Source organism: Pochonia chlamydosporia, chromosome 2 (assembly GCF_001653235.2).
Source record: "Pochonia chlamydosporia 170 chromosome 2, whole genome shotgun sequence".
Taxonomy (NCBI): Eukaryota; Fungi; Ascomycota; class Sordariomycetes; order Hypocreales; family Clavicipitaceae; genus Pochonia; species Pochonia chlamydosporia.
Window position 1 is genome coordinate 5790885 of NC_035791.1, and position 16667 is coordinate 5807551.

Sequence of the window (16667 nt, forward strand, 5' to 3'; positions counted from 1 at the left end):
ACATTTTGTATTGTATTTTTCGGCAATGCTCTGGTGGCCAGGACGGAAATGTGTTATCCAGAATAGTATTAGGATAACTCGGCATGAACAAGAGGCAAAATTGATATAATCGCAACTAATACAATTAGTTTTATGACTATTTATATAAGTCTTACTCTCTTAACACGTTTTACCTGTGTTGCCTTGCTCTTTCTGTGTGAATTAATAGTAAAGAGTAGTGTTAGCCACGAGTATATAAACCTTCTCTATTTCCACGTCTCGTCATATTAACACCCACACCTTACCTTTTCTCAACCGCAGCCAACTTTCAACCGCTCGCGAAAACAAACGTCAGAAAAAAAGCGGATCTACATTAATTGTCTACAGCTATCATCTAAAGCTCGCTATTTGTCTCATCTAAAGCATTATCCCCTAGACTTGGTTACCATTTTGCGACTCTGACGCAGCGCATGCGGGATTTTAAATCTAAAGGTAAAGAAGACCCCAGGTGAGTGTAACTTTGCTAGTCTCTAGTTTATCTCTAATTAGTTATAAATACTAAAGCTACATTTTAGGGCCCTAACACGAGACTTTACACGGATTCCTGTCGATTAACGCCACACAATCTATTATCCTGCTATCACTATGCCAGAATTACTGCCTCCCTTCAGACGAGAGGAAGCTCAGTTGCTGTTCACTCAGCATCAAGTTATCTCTGAAAAACTACGTCAGAAATTGCGTCAGAACAAAGGTATTAAATCCGTCGAGAAAAAACTCAAAGATGATATCTCTCGCGGCGTGGAGTATGGAGCAGGTTTTCTGGATGTATTGTATGTACCTAGAAACGATACACGGCAAATGTGGACGATGATCTCGGACAAGAGATCTTTCATACGTGACGCTAAGAAATATAGAGACGATATGATAACAAAATGGAAGATTAAAATATAAGGGGGTAAAGGTGATTCCGTAATCCGCCATGGATATTTAAACGTTCGGGGTACGGAACTATTCCTACCCTTGTTTCGACGGATGTCTGTCGTTATAGGACTGACGGACAAAAACCGCGATAACTATACTGTGTCATGTAGTCCTATATATTTATAATATTATTAGCTACTAGTTTGTTGATAATATCTCAAGTTCCCACTGCACCATAAACGCTCCTAAACTGTGATACTTTGCGTAGAGTTGATTTCCATGGCATTGGGTAGTGTTGCTGCTTCACACAGCAACTCATAACTACGGACATACTGGCTATGGATAGGGTTATTGATCTAACTTTGTTTAGTCTGGCGGTCGAATGGTAAGTTACACGGCAACAGATATCGAACTCAAGCCGCTCCGCCGTACACGACACGTCGCGTAGTAAGCTGACCAAGTCGACAAAATTCTAAGCGATACGTACCTGTTAGAAGACATTTTCGGCTTTGAAGTGTTTTGCACCAAATGTGTTTCTTATTATGCAAAGTTGAACAGCATTTTAATTCTCATATCATGATAACTCTACGGCGATACACGCGTCCCCATGGGCAGTGGTCAGGCCATGTGAGAATCATACGAAACATTACGTTGCCACCGAATTGAGCTGCTTTATAGCACATCATACATCTGTTGTGGACAGAATTATGCTAGAAACGTAGGGTTATCTGGCATAAAGCTGATGCAGGGTTTGCATCAGGTGGTGGTGGGCGGTCATCCTGTTCGGGCTTTGCCGAATGATATATGCTTATTATTTGTAGTTTTTTTTTTCAGAAAATTTGCTTCTTTGCTTACAGAGTAGTATTTACTACGAGAATTCGCCAACCTAGATTGCCGCCCGCTGGTCCACTCGGGCTCCTCCAAGATTACGATGTTGAAATGATCAACCAAGTACACTGATAATCTCTCTTAGCGCTCCAAACAGCTGATTATCGTGGTATCGCCTCGCCACAATTTGCAAAGTAATCGGAGCTCCCTCAAAATCCCCTTGTCTCCACATCTTCCTCACATGCTCATCCTGCTCACTCAACGGGGCGCTCGAAGCGTCGTACTGCTCGACCCCCGTACCACCTGCCTTGATATGTGTAGGCACCACAACACCAGGATAGTCAACATAGTTCCAGAAGGCAGTATAATTCCAGTATAATGCCGTGTCGTGTTCACAGGCCGGTCCCACAAACACAGGACAGATCACGAAATCCACGTCTTGTGTCTCCCAATGTTCTGCGAATGCAGAGCGGAATTCGTCACGTGTGAGTCGTTGTTGGAGTACCCCAGCAGACGTCACATCCGGGCCTTCTGCATCTTTGATGATCCATTGGGTCAGGGGTAACATCGGCTCGCCTGTTGCGTCGAGGTGTGCTTTGACCAGTTTGCCGCCATCAGGCCAGTATGCCAGACGAATGTTCTTCATAGCCTGGCTAGCACCGTATGGCTCAAATCGTTTTACGGTGAAGACTTCTGAGCAGCCTAGCTTCTCAAATGCCCATTTCAAGGCTCTGGTAACTGGTGGTTGAGGTACGATAACTCCGTCGTTCATCATGAATCCTATCTTCAGTGGTTTTGTGGTTGCAGTGTTTAACCCAGACCAGGGAATTGGGATCAATCTCGTGTCTGTCAGGTACGGTCTTGACGCCAACACAGCTGACATGAAGAGGTCCATATCTCTCATCGAGGTGCACATTGGCCCCGTTGAGACCAATATATTCAATTCTGCTCCGAATCCACCCGCGATAAAGTCCTTCATCGGCAGCGTATACGATGTCGGCTTGAAGCCATAAATTCCACAGAAACCAGCTGGACCTCGAATGCTTCCGCCAATATCGGTACCGACTCCCAAGACTGATCCCCGCATGGCAATGAGTGCTGCCTCGCCACCTGTTGAACCGCCAGCGGAGAGTCCGATGTTATGCGGGTTCAACACGCGGCCAAAGATGGAGGAATGGCTCTCCAGGTGCATAATTGCTTGAGGTTGGTTCGTCTTGCAGTAGAACACTGCTCCTGCAGCTCGCAAAATGGCCATCATTTGACAATCTCGAGCATCTTTGGTCCTCGTATCAAGATATCCAACTCCGGACCAATGCCCAGCTAGCGGCATGTGCTCTTTAATGCTAATGGGAACTCCGTGAAGAGGACCGACCGTCTTGCCAGTGCGCTTGAAGTGATCATCCAGTTGCTGTGCAGCTTGCAAGGCCTCATCCATGAACCACTCTGTTAGGCATGATGTCACTTGGTGGGCGATGATGGCTCGCTTGGCAAATGCCTTGGTGACCTCGGTCGCAGTGAGCTTTCCAGAAGCGATGGCTTCAGCTAGACCAACAGCATCATAGTCTTCCGTAAGGGCGATTTCCTCTGGCGTTAGCAGACCGCACTCACGAGGAACGTTGGTGACATTCTTAGGTGGGTTGTTGATAAGCTGTGCTGGAAGTCGAAGATCTTGAGGGACTGCCTTTGCAAAGTCCGCGAGAATTGACTCTCTTGTCGCTTCAAATTCTGCCGGACCTTGTAATCTACCGGCTGGCTGAACTACTGGGAGCAGTTTGGTGGTCATTCTGGGAGCTCAACACAATAATGGCTGTAGATAGCAAACAGGGGCGTCACGCTTTCGATGCCGCTGGCTCCTGCACAAGTGCTTTCGGACATAGCACTCCAATACTTGACATTCCCGTACCTTATAAGCATTGGAGTCCGGGGAGCGTGAATGAGGAGGCGGGGCGGAGTTGCCACAGAGTTCCTGTCATGCGAAGTGCCAAGATATCGACTGATTGCCAACGCGGACCGAGAGGTGGCTGTTCAACTATCAATCAGTTAGCTTAACCGCGGTGATATGATACCTGAACATGGCTTGCTGGGTAGAGTTGGGTATCTCTCTACGACTAAGACAAGGTGTCGATACCTGAACGCGAGACTGTCTCAAGTAGATGCCGGGGACAACACCGGCGGCAACACAGCCGAGGCGGGGAATCCTTGTTATCAAGCTCTCTGTAACCGCGTCATCAACAACTCTTATTTGCTACCGAGGAGTGAGCAGCAATTGTTGCGGGGCCTCAAGGTGTTCGGCAAGTTTTAGGTCCAGCCACATTGTTGATGATTGGCGAGCTGTTGCAACCACATTGATAGCTCTTGGTTGACTCTGGTCCGTGTGTTGTAGATGAGCAGCTTGTTGCTCTCATTTGATTGCGCTCGTCATATCCCCATATCTTTATTACTCTGTCCGTTGGGTGTAGGAAAGCTGTTTGCTGTGCCCCCGGACGAACGGAAAGAATACGTGCCGGAGTTGGGGATCATTTTGACTTCCTGTTCTGGACCCAAATTATCTGATTCGCCAAGATAACATCTTCAATATTCTTTCAGCCACAGACTTGTCGCGTGTCACTGCCTTCTTGCCAGACACCGAGTATTATTTATTGTGGGCTCCTCTCAGACCCAACGCCCTTGAATTCATTTCCATCTACAAGACCTGTCTTACATCATTTGTATACACTTCACTCCAATCTATTGCTTAACAAAGACTCGAAAATGGCAACAGCCGCCCTCCATCCGGAGGTCGTGCCAGGCACAGTTCACCTCGTTGATCTTCGTGATGCACCGGCCGGGGGAGCTGGAACAGTCGAGCTTGTTCCAAAGCCAAGCGACAATCCGGAAGACCCTCTCAATTGGAGCCGAGCTCGCAAGTACAAGGCCGTGGCGATGGTGCTTGTCTACACGCTCGGTGTCGGTATTCCCACAACACTACAGTACTCTGTTCTGTCCGATATCACCGCAGATACAGGCATTTCCACCGCAGCGCTCGTTCAGGGAACTGGTGTGATGTTCCTATTCCTCGGATGGGGTTGTCTGTTAACACAACCCATTGCGATGACTTACGGTCGTCGTGGCATGTATCTGGCGTCTGTTCTGGCAACAGTTCCTCTGATGGTTTGGACCGCATACTCCCGATCCGCCGGAGAGTGGTATGCACATCGCATTCTCCTCGGTCTATTTGCGTCGCCAATTGAAGCCCTACCCGAAGTCAGTATCCCTGACATCTTTTTCGCTCACGAGAGAGGGTCTTGGATGAGCTTGTACGTCTTCACGTTATTCGGATCCAACTTCCTGGCCCCGATCTTAGCTGGCTTCTTTGCTGAGGCATATGGCTGGCGCTGGACAATGCACTTTGGCGCCATTATTGCCGCTGCAGCCTTTGTCATATTATTCTTTTTCATGGAGGAGACTATGTACTTCCGTCAAACGCTCGAAGGACTGGAGAACCTGGATGACACAGAAAACAAAGCGACAGACAAAAATAATGGAGAGGAGACGGTTGTCTCGTCAACTAGCCAGACCTCTGAGAAGTATGACCATAAGAACTACGGAGAGAAACTCAAGCCGTTCACCAGGATGGAAGGACGCCCTCCTAAGAAGCAGATGTTCTTGTCCATGATTCTGCCTTTGTCTATCATTGTTCAGTTTCCCAATATTGCCTGGGCCGGATTCATTTATGGCATTAACCTATCCTGGTACAACGTTCTGAACGCTACTACGAGCCCTATCCTTAGCACTTCGCCATACAACTGGTCCACGAGCGGAGTCGGCCTTATCTACATCGGACCCATCATAGGTGCAGCTTTCGGCAGTCTATGGTCTGGTGTGATCGCTGACCGCTTGACCTTGATGCTAGCTCGACGAAACAAAGGTGTACGTGAGCCGGAACAGAGACTCTGGCCTCTTGCACTATCTGCCGTCCTGTCTTGCGTTGGTCTTATTGTCTGGGGCGTTGGCGCTCAACATGATGTACACTGGGCTGGTTTAGCCATCGGACTAGGCATTCTGACGTTTAGTTGTGTCACTGGCGGTTCCATTGCCCTTTCATACAATGTCGACTGCTTCAAGGACATTAGCGGCGAATCAACGACTGCTGTTATTATTATCCGCAATACTCTAGGATTTGCAATCTCCTACGGCATTACGCCTTGGTACACTAATATGGGTCTTCAAAACTGCTTTATTACGGCTGGATTCCTGTCTCTTGGATGCACTAGCTCCTTTTTGTTGATGATCTGGAAGGGGAAGTCTCTTCGTCGACATTCCGCTCAAAGATATTGGCAATATGCTGGAAAGACTTTCAACACTGTCGAATGAGGCTGGACTGTTGTCAATGTTTTAGTTGTTTGTAATGTGATAGGTTTAGCTGGGGATTGTTTGGGGCCTTTGTCAGGGAGTTTAGAGTAGTTCTGAATTGATTGCTACTATTTGCCGCCGAACTCTGTTTTAAGATTCCAACTCATCTTTGTCTACTGTCGTTGAGCGAATCGTTCGGTTCCTATTTGTTGCCAATAACCTCGTACTGTTGTTCCATGCCAGGACATTTAATCACCATGCGTTAGTTAGAACACAGAGCGCAAAAGCTTTGAACGAACAAACATCTGGGAACTGGGTTGACTTTCTTCACCTTGTTCCGACTAATCTCGTAATCGCTGTGGGTTTTTTCGCGTAGGTGAGTAGAACCACTAAACGCATTCCATAATGCTCCGAACAACATGACCAGTCGTTTCAACCGTCGCAAACTCATGATTCAAACTCGCAAGATGAACCTCATGAACAGTAGTGGCATCAAATCCGCCTTTGGCCCACGCAGCCGTCGCATCACTCAACAACACAATCCTACCCTCATGCGGCGTGCAAAGAACATCATCTGCCAAAACCTTCAGATTCGCCGCCATTCTCACGGTTGTACTCACACACTCATCTGTGCTCAGCCCAAGAATAACCAATTGCTCCGTGTTAAAGGCTCTCAACCGGTCTTCCAGATTTGTCCCTATGAATGCCGAGTTGACACTCTTCAACAGAACAGGCTCGTTGGGAAGAGGAGCCGCCACTTCCATTGGTGCGACACCAGCTACACCAGAGTCTGGGAATACATATGACGGGTGAAGTGGTGAAGTAAGCCGTGTAGAATGATTGTGAACATGAATGATCAGAATTGGTGTCTCCGGTCGTTTTTGGTTATATGAGCGCGCAGCACTCAGCACGCTCTTGACATTTGACTCAAAGTCCGGTGAGCTCCTTTCGGGGCCCCAGTGTGTTGGATGCGTCAGGCCCTGCTGGATGTCGACTAGTAGAAGGGCTGTTCGGGTTGAATTTGGGGTTAGCATTTCCGCGGTGTGTAGTTTTTTGTTCTTTGTAACACCTGGTGGGTTGGAAGCATCCAAAGATGGCCGAAGTGGTTGGGGGTTGTGGGAAGGATTGCGGCTGAAGGGCGCCATTGTCATTTGAACTGAGATGCAACAACCGAATTTCTGTTAAAATACACAAAGAGTCTTTCATAAAAGAATATGGCAAATGATGAATAAGTTCAAAATCTATAGTCTAGTATGCCCTGATTCTATCTCAAACTTCCTTCCCTCGTGAGTAGTGCTTCACGATGTCTATGTCTCTGCCGCTTTCCTTGAACATCTGATCCAGCTCCTCCACGCTAGGAGCCGAGGGTGGTTTATCCCATAACGCTTTCATACCTTTCCCATCTGGGCCGGCGAGAACTGCACAGGCGAAGACACGGGGCTGACCTGGCTCGACTGTGCCTTCTAACTGTGGCACAAGTGTTCGCGGAAACATGACACTCGTGTTTCCATGAGGTTTGTTCACACGAGCTGTTCTCGAAGGACCTGGAGACAAGTCAATAATGCCGCTGAAGTCGCCGACCTTGCAGAGTGCCCAGGCTGAGCCTCCATCGGCATGTGTCTGATCGGAATTGAAGTCGACTTTTGGTGCAGCAAAACCGCCTTCCATGGTCATCAACTTTTGCTCTGACTTGATCCGATGCACGCGAACATGCCACTCAGGATATGGAATCAGCCAGGTCTCAACAGTGACATTCGGCCAAGGCCGCCAAACAGTGTAGGTAACATTGCCAGTGATTCTAGCAGCATCACAACGCTCTCGAACACGGTAGTGAAGCCCGTCATCACTAAACGCAATCATGCTGTCAAACACTCCAGAGGCAAAGCCGCGAGAATCGCTCTCCACAGAGAAGCCATAGCGAGTGGAGTAGGCAAACTTCTCATACTTCTCTGGAACAAAGCGCATGACCTTGTTCGAATCGGGGCCAGCAGGAAACATGATAGTGTGTCCTGGCGCATGCGAGAAGACTAGGCCTGGAACGGGGAACGAAGCTACTGATTCACGTTTGGGCATTGGCAGTTCCTCAGCCGTCCAGAATGGATGGTCTGCAGGTAGGCTGAGGGGACTGAATGCCTTCATTGCCCAGTACGGTGATCCATGTGACAAGTAACGCTCCGTCATGAACATATTGGGATAGGCATAGCCCAGTGTCAGAATCCCATCGCGACGAGTTATCGGTTGGGATGCCCACCATCGCAAGTTGCGCAAGTACAAGCCCTTGATGACTCCCCATGGCAGGGCGTCGATGCCAGCAACGGCCAAGTATCCCCAATATGCAACAACGCACTGCCTGTAAGACGAGCTGCGACCATATGGAATGTTTGAACCCGTGTCTGCGAACCAATGCATGAATGCAGATGAAAAAGTTCGAGCGCGCTCCTTGAAACGCTCACTGCGAGCTTTATCCGATGGACGGTGGACGGCGTAGAACATGCCGTAGTAGTGCATTGCAAAGGGATTGTAATAGTCGATACGACGGGTATCATCTGGGTCTTCACCATCGCGATACCATCCGTCAGACATGTATAAGCTTTCCATATCGTCTAGATAGGCGTCAGTTCCAGCGCTGTCAACTTGCACGCCGACGCTTTCGAGCGCGAGGTCCACGATGATGCGGAAGAACTTGTGGTTGTTTGACCCGTGCTTTCCATTTCGACTACCATGAAGCCAAGCGGTTACATTCTTCTTGGTTTTTTCTTCAAGAGGTTTCCAGTACTGCTGCGGCGCAACCAATATTCCGTAGGCGAGAGCTGCAGCTTCCACATGTCGCTGGTCCATAGACGGTACATCACCCCAATACTCAGGGTGATTAGGGTCTGTCCCGTTCTTTAAACCGTCTCTGTACTTGTCCCAGTACTTGAAGTTACCGCCGCCAGCAGCAAGCGGTGCGATGCCAAAGAGTGGTCTGGCATAGCCCTCTAGGTCGCAGGCTGCGCGATCCCAATTCGAAGTTGAAGCATCAAGCTGGACACGGGCATTGCCTTCGGAGAATATTGGCAGCAGTGGTTCAACGAGATCAGTCACAGCTTTCGCGACATCATCTCTTGTTCGGAAGGGGTTGCCATGCAAGGGGTTGAACCTTGGGTCACCTTCAATTTGGTCGGTCATGTTGAGAGCAACAGGAATAAAATGGAACTTTCAGAAATAGTCTTAGCTCAATCAATTCAGGAATTGGCTCTGAAGACCGATATCGAGAACATGGGTATGTGCAGAAATGACTGTATTTCACCATACCTGCGGCTTCATTACTCACCACCCAGAATGCAGGACGGACAGCAACCCCGAGATCATCACCTTCAAGAAACACTAGTCCAATGACTCCAATTCACTAGCTTCTACCCCAGATGGAGACGCAAGCCCGGAATACAACACCCCGCTGCCCATATTTCCGGTGGCGTTAGATTTGCGGAGAGCGATTCGTGGGGTTTTAGCCGCCGGATTCTCGGACGTGTATCGGGCACGTCGTCCGTCTGTTTCTGACTCGGCAGTCTGGTCATTTGAGAGAATCTACAATCTTGGTTCGGTATGTATGCGGGAGCTTTAAGCTTGAACTCATGGAGAGCTCACCTCCAACTTGATTGGGGGGTGATTGGCACGCTCAGTATACATATGCTCTGATATCCAGCCTTCAACATGTTCGGCTAGTCATTGCCAGTTTGTTTCATCTTTTCACAAGGTTCAGCCAAAGGAATCATGCTCTTCCAAAGACCAAAGATTGTCAAAGGGGACCAGCACGCGGGAGTAGACGGCATTGTCCTCAAAGATGTCTACAAGCGCGAGAAGTTCTGGTGGCATTATCCCGGATTGCGCACCTTGAATCTCTTGCTTCTTGGCGCCATTTGTTGTGATATAACCAATGGATATGATGGCTCCATGTTGAACGGTCTTCAGATCCTTCCTCAATGGCAAGAGTACTTCCATCATCCAACATCTGCGACGCTTGGTCTCATCAGCAATGGCACTAGAATCGGGCAATGTGGTGCCATTTTTGTCATTGCTCCCATCATTCAGAAATTTGGACGACGATGGCCGATAGTGTTTGGCTCGGCGTTCATGCTTATCGGCATCGCGTTACAGACTGCTGCACAATCTCTTGCCATGTTTGTCGTGGGACGCGTCATTATCGGCTTCGGAAACAATATCCAGCAGGCTACCTCGCTCGTTCTCTTGGCTGAGATTGCTCACCCTTCGCAACGACCAGCCGTAATGGGTATAATGAATACAACAGGTTCCGTTGGACAGATTCTCGCGGCTTGGGTATGATCTTTCTACATTACGCCTTATTTATGTGTCACTCAACTTACTGGCGATAGATCACATTCGGTACTGGGCTTCACCTTGCGTCTAGCTGGAGTTGGAGACTGCCCAGTCTCTTGCAGGCTGCATCGTCTATCTTCCAAATCACAATGGGATTTTTCATGCCCGAGTCCCCTCGTTGGCTGATCTTCAATAACCGCCGCGAGGAAGCCCGCGAGATTCTAGTCAAGTATCATGCGGAGGGCAACGAAAACGATGAGCTCCTCAAGCTGGAACTGGCTGAAATCGATCAAGCACTGGAATACGAGAAACTCCAACGCAGCAGCTCGTGGCTCGAATGGATTCGAACTCCCGCCAATAGACACAGACTCTTTATCGTTCTTTCACTCGGTTTCATCATGCAGTGGTGCGGTAACGCCATCATCTCATACTATCTACACCTTCTCCTCGACTCAATCGGCATCAAAGGCACCAAGACACAGCTGTACATCAACGGAGGTAACACCATCAGCGGATTCTGCTTCGGCATTCTTTGGTCTTTGGTTGGAGACCGTTTTGGTCGACGATTTATGTTCTTGACCGGTATGGCTGGCATGTTTTGCGCATTCTTGCTTCTCACGGTCTTCACGGGGGTGAACCAGACACACAACTTCTCCAACCCAAACCTTGCAAGCGCCACGGTGGCCATGGTGTTCATATTCTTTGCATTCTACAAAATGGCCGGTGTCACTCAGGAACCGTACTTTATGGAAATTGCACCCTACACGCTTCGAGCCAAGACCAGTGCTATCAAGCAGTTCGGCGATGCAGGATCCAATTTGTTCAGTGGCTTTGTCAACCCGATTGGATTGGAGCATATCAAGTGGAAGTACTATATCGTGTGGTGTTGCGTACTTCTTACCAATTTTCTTACTATCTATTTGTTCTATCCTGAGACCAAGGGCCTGTCGCTTGAGGAGGTTACGCAGATGTTTGACGGGAATGAGATTCATGCCAAGGAGGATCCAGCGGAAGAGGAACAAAACAACTCGGGCAAGACGCCAGCCGTGGAGTTTGTTGAGCATCCCTCTGGCCGCTAGATAGTATGGCCGTGATGTTTCACGAGTGTCAATGCTGTCAGCCGTAGGCGTACTAGCACACCTCTGGTACAGAGACGCTGATTTCCGTTGGTTTAAATATTATGTTAGAAAACATGAATGCCTCATCTTCATCGATCGAGACTCCTTTCACAATGGTTGAAAATGTACTATTCTGGTTCATCAGCTCGCAATCATCCTCTTTTGCAGCATGTTGTATCCTACACATAATGTATTAAATATCCCATTTGACAACCAGCGTCTTTAAACTCGGCAACGTTCCCATCTTCTCAAAAGTCCCGACTTCCAGCCTCGCTAGTCCATCCTCGACGAACTCTACCCCCGTCTCCATGACTCTATGGTATCTACAGATGTAAAATTTCAACATGCAATTGCATTGACTTGGGTCAGCCAGCTCAACCGAGTCACAACCCTGTTCTTCCAACTGAATCTTAGCTTCTGCCATTGCCGCGAGCATTCCACTATCCATCATGCCGTCTCTGTGTCTCCAGCGTTTCAACAAAGACAAGGCTTTGCTTCTTATTTCATTCTCTCGACACGCAGAAGCGACCATGTAAAGCGTCCCAACAGGTGAAGGAGCAAAGGTAAACAGAGGATTTGAGTTTCCCTGCTTTTCACTCGCATCCGTCTCCAGCTCCATCAGTTGCTGGGCTATACTGACAATGCGATCGAAATTGGTGATGAACCTGTCCCAGCAAAGTTCATTTATGCCCCGATCAACCTGAAATATAGTCTGCAAGCTGATCAAACCCATTTGCAAGACAAGCAACGGCTTCAGTTTGTTCTTATCATCGCCAGCCAGCTGCCGTAGTTGTGCGAATTTGCTCTTCCATACAGACAAGTTATGCAGCCAAGTCTTCCGTGCGTTGCCGTAGGCGTGTATGTCGAAATTCATGCATTCATATCCCCACGCGCGTATTAATCTCACAGCGACTGACTGTAGTGCCTGGAGCTCATGGTACGCATCTGTCATGGACTCAAATGGCAATCTGGAGACGTTCTTTTTGATGCCCGTAAGTGCATCATCCATTGGTTCCTGGACTCGGCATGCCCATGCGTACTGTATTTGTATTTGATCCAGCAGTGTAATTAGAGATGTGACGGATATAACGTTGTTGCGCAGAGTCGGCCTCCATTTCCTTGCTGCTTCACGAAACTTCCACTTTTTGAATAGTCGAAGGCCGTGAGCTGCAAAGAACTTTGCTTCATTAAAGTTTCCCCTGAGACTTGAGAATCCCAACAGAAGCACTGTGGCCATTAAAATGAGGGATTGGTCCTCGAAACTCGGGTCCGGTCTCTTGGTCGCTTGAGAAAGTTGACTGAGAGCTTTGTTATACTGTTTCAAAGCTAATTCATCGTATGTGCTGATGATATGCTCAGACTTTTCAACGTTCTGACCCGATAGTTTCCGTATTTGCATTGCTGCAATGGCTGTTGCGGAATGCCAGATGGCGGGATGCATTTGACATGCTTGGAGCACATCCACGGACCAAAAGGTGCCTTCAAAGGTGCCAGCGACTTGGTGAGATGTTTGTGTGCGGAATACATAGAACAAGCCCTTTTCCTGCATGGATGCTTCCGCATATAAAGGAGTCACGCCGCTCACTGGTTGATGACTGAGTGCTCCCAACCCCGTTGTTGATGAAGTTTGGCCAAACCCATCACATCGTCGACCAGTGGAAATACACCGCCGACAAGATGGCCTGGCTTCGTCGCATTTGACGTGACGAGCCCTAACAATAGTCAGGATGAGTGAATCGAGCTTAGCAGATGCATGGAAGCACGTACCTGCATGTGATGCATCCTGTTCTTACTTTCGGCGCCCATTTTCGACGTCGCTGCGACCGAGATTCCCCTCTCTGCGCCGGCTGGGATAGATCATCAGATGTTTCAGCCATAACTTGTCTTTAATCCCTGCAAATGTTGGGAACCTATTTCATCGATCTGCGGCATAAGGAAAACGATCTCGGCAATTCCTTTCAGAGCATTTTATGTGTAGAAAGCCAGCAACCTGTGGATCTTGTGAAGATGTGCCGTGTGACTTTGGCTTCGGCGAGGCCCGTTTGGGCAAAGGTCGTATCCATCAGTTTCAGTGGAGATGGCGCTTATTTTTACAAGCTGACTTACGAATTATTAAAGGTACTGGGGTTACCGTCTGCCTGAAGTTTAAAGGGCTCCCATAAAATGGCATGCTATGAAACCTTCATGTTGTTTTTCGTTCACACCCGTTTAGGCATATGCCGAAACTTAGCTCAACTTTATTTCCAGAAAACGCGCCATGCGATGATGAGTCGTCAGGTCTGGCGCTATTCACAAGCAAACTTGGAAGGGGCAGCTTAAGTATTCACTAACGTGTCTCACCATATCCTGGCATATTTCAGGATGTGTGATACTTTTGTCAGCTCAAATACATTCAGCCTTCTGCTGTAGAAAGGGTAGCACAGCCTCCGCGTAAATACGAACAAAAGTCCTACGAAGCGTCAAAAATTTCTTCCCAAAGACTGTGCGTTCCTGTCACACGTAATCCTGTTGACGGCACACGGCAGCGCCGACGCTAAATTGCCCCAAAGCGAAGTATTGACGATGAGTCCCATGCCCCAGTACCAGCATTTGATCGCATTATTGACAAATGAAATGGCTCTGGCGAGAGGATGGCATTGTAATTTACGGTTCTCTGACATATATTGACCTGGTATAGCCAAGACGTCAATCCTTCGTATCTATGAGTCCTCAAATAAATAATTAAATTCTTCGCAAATTTACCGGAATGAAGCTACAATGATCAGCTATTGTAGTCAACATTCTCTTGGAACACACGTAGGCACACAAGACACCTGGATTCGTGGTTTAGCCGTACACAACATCCCGACGAAGAGTCTACTTGCAATTATTCCAATGGCCGTCACATATCGCGGCGAGGATGAAGCAAACTATGATTACCTAAACGTAGTATATGTGCTGCTCAGTTAATTGAAGGTGCTGCTAGCTGAATAGTAGCAGTACGTGCATTCAGCATTACCGTGCCCTGCGACCAACCGTGAACTAAACCTGCAACAATCTCCAACACCCACAAGCCAATCGGCCTGTCCCCAGTGTCGCCCGCTCCAGCGAAGAAGTGGCTGGCAAAGCAATCGCGACTAAGAGACAGTGGTGTGGCTACGGGCATCGGGCCAAGAGTCGGACCAGCTCCGAGATTCCCGCCGGGGAAATCCACGGTCTTCATTCCTATGTTTCGGTGTTTGTATCTGCCGAGTTCAATATGATAGCTCTTTGGCACGGAAACTACGGTGCTATCCATCGCGTTTATCGCAACGTGACATTTACAGGGTAAGGCATGATACACAATAGAAAGACAACAAGTCCAGCAGTGTATGTTTGTTACTCTTCCCAACTTCACGATATTCATCACACGTAGTCGTTTGTCGATTTTCGTCAACCAACGGGTATTAATCACTATAGTTCAAAATGTCGTCCGCATCCAATTCTCCGCCTGAGCAGGAACAACATGTGTTGTCCAACCCGACCAGTCAAGATATTTCCGTGGTTGCCTCGTCCGCAACTTCAGTCGACGAATCGTGGTCAACTCAAGACAAGACCTCACTGCTAAAGCCCCGTCATCAAATTGCTGAACAGCTGTCCGGGCTGTTCTCTGAATCCGCGGCAGCAAAGATCCTGAAAGTCGCCATTGAACTCCTCGATCACGGGGTATGTCAACGAAATTGATCATCAATACTGCAGGAAAAGAAGTCATCCCTAACAGTCGTCTGTAGAAAGCACCCGCAGACTATCCAGAATGGACTCCAGAAGATGGAGATACTCCCGGTCGATACAACTGCCGCGAGGTTGTATTCTGGACGTGCGGATTCTTCCCAGGCAGTTTATACTGTTTACTTGAACGAAGCATGAAATTCCCCAAGTACTGTCACTCACCAGACGGCAACTACAATGCCTTCCACGAGGATTTGCTTCGGCTGTGTCGCACTTCGGCTACTCCTTTGCACCAAATGGCTAACCGCACGAACACACATGATCTCGGATTCATCACGCAGCCGGCACTGCGAAAGGACTGGGAGTTGACTGGAAATCGCGAAAGCTTAGCGTCGTTAATTAGAGCGGCAGATAATCTTGCATCCCGATATGATGATAGAATGAAGGCTGTCCGAAGCTGGGACAAGTCGATCAGCAAGCGATACAACTACACTGACAAGAAGACAAACTTTTTGGTCATTGTGGACAGCATGTGCAGTGCGTAGCTTAGCTCCTCACTTCCCATCATTGGCTAACGTGCTATTAGACATTGACTTGTTATTCAACATTGGTCACCTTACTTCAAATCAGCGATTGATCGATATCGCGATTGATCACGCCCACTTTGTTCGCAAGAATCTCATACGAGAGGACTCATCGACGTGGCACGTAGTCAATTTCGATCCGCGAAACGGCGAACTAAAGAGCAAGCACACTCATCAAGGGTATAGTGATGGGTCAACATGGTCGAGGTGAGCTGATGTTGCACTGCCTTCAAGCTGAAGACTAACCATACGTGTCACTAGGGGCCAAGCGTGGACTATTCTAGGTTTCGCACAGACATATGTCTGGACAAAGAAACAAGAGTTCCTAGACACGGCAATCCGGTTGTCTGATCATTTCTTGGGTCGCCTTCGATGCGCAAAACACGCACATCCTTTTGTGCCTCTGTGGGACTTTGATGCTCCTGTGTCTGCGACGCAGCCTCTGCGTGATTCTTCTGCAGGGATGATCGCTGCAAACGGCCTGCTCCTCTTGCATCAAATCATTGGTAGTACTTCACCATATCTGGATGAGGCTTTGCGCATCGCAAGCGACACTATTGCTTTATGTCAAGCCAATGATCAGGCAAGGGTACTTATGGGCGACGATGGAAAGATTAAGACTGAGGGTGTGACGTTTGACTCTATCCTGAAGCATGCAACTGCCAATAACAACGAGTATGCTGTGATGAGATATTGCGACCATGGACTGGTGTATGCGGACTATTACTTTTTGGAGTTTGGGAACCAGCTGCTGAGAATGGGGATGGTGTGAGCGAGGTTGTGATTATGGGGAGAAATGTAGACAAGAACTAGATATTAGATACATGATTAGAGAACTCCATCTACAACAACTAGTGCTGATGCTGTTGTGGCTGGCTAAAGTTGTCCAGTCAGCACTCAC

The 16667-nt window shown here is 48.2% G+C and overlaps 7 protein-coding genes across 7 annotated transcripts; 3 read left to right on the top strand and 4 right to left on the bottom strand.

The window, feature by feature from the left end:
* Positions 1-1843: 1843 nt before the first annotated feature.
* VFPPC_03795 (acetamidase) lies at positions 1844-3511 on the bottom strand (the record flags this gene model as incomplete). The annotated part of the gene is made up of 1 exon (XM_018283253.1): positions 1844-3511. The coding sequence occupies one exon, from the start codon at positions 3509-3511 to the stop codon at positions 1844-1846; it is 1668 nt and encodes a 555-aa protein (XP_018137558.1).
* A 968-nt stretch (positions 3512-4479) lies between these two features.
* Positions 4480-6081, top strand: VFPPC_03796 (MFS transporter; the record flags this gene model as incomplete). Its single annotated transcript, XM_018283254.1, has 1 exon — positions 4480-6081. The coding sequence occupies one exon, from the start codon at positions 4480-4482 to the stop codon at positions 6079-6081; it is 1602 nt and encodes a 533-aa protein (XP_018137559.1).
* A 368-nt stretch (positions 6082-6449) lies between these two features.
* VFPPC_16836 (isochorismatase family hydrolase) lies at positions 6450-7205 on the bottom strand (the record flags this gene model as incomplete). Its single annotated transcript, XM_018294589.1, has 1 exon — positions 6450-7205. One exon carries the CDS (start codon positions 7203-7205, stop codon positions 6450-6452), a length of 756 nt encoding a protein of 251 aa, XP_018137560.1.
* A 124-nt stretch (positions 7206-7329) lies between these two features.
* On the bottom strand, positions 7330-9228 carry VFPPC_03797 (hypothetical protein; the record flags this gene model as incomplete). The annotated part of the gene is made up of 1 exon (XM_018283255.1): positions 7330-9228. One exon carries the CDS (start codon positions 9226-9228, stop codon positions 7330-7332), a length of 1899 nt encoding a protein of 632 aa, XP_018137561.1.
* Positions 9229-9813: 585 nt separating this feature from the next.
* Positions 9814-11456, top strand: VFPPC_03798 (sugar transporter (hexose transporter); the record flags this gene model as incomplete). Its single annotated transcript, XM_018283256.1, has 2 exons — positions 9814-10377; positions 10434-11456. 2 exons carry the CDS (start codon positions 9814-9816, stop codon positions 11454-11456), a joined length of 1587 nt encoding a protein of 528 aa, XP_018137562.1.
* Positions 11457-11688: 232 nt separating this feature from the next.
* On the bottom strand, positions 11689-13372 carry VFPPC_03799 (C6 zinc finger domain-containing protein; the record flags this gene model as incomplete). Its single annotated transcript, XM_022428355.1, has 2 exons — positions 11689-13207; positions 13263-13372. The coding sequence occupies 2 exons, from the start codon at positions 13370-13372 to the stop codon at positions 11689-11691; spliced, it is 1629 nt and encodes a 542-aa protein (XP_022284030.1).
* Positions 13373-14939: 1567 nt separating this feature from the next.
* VFPPC_16837 (glycoside hydrolase family 88 protein) lies at positions 14940-16538 on the top strand (the record flags this gene model as incomplete). The annotated part of the gene is made up of 4 exons (XM_018294590.1): positions 14940-15179; positions 15245-15719; positions 15769-15973; positions 16028-16538. The coding sequence occupies 4 exons, from the start codon at positions 14940-14942 to the stop codon at positions 16536-16538; spliced, it is 1431 nt and encodes a 476-aa protein (XP_018137564.1).
* Between the last annotated feature and the right edge of the window lie 129 nt (positions 16539-16667).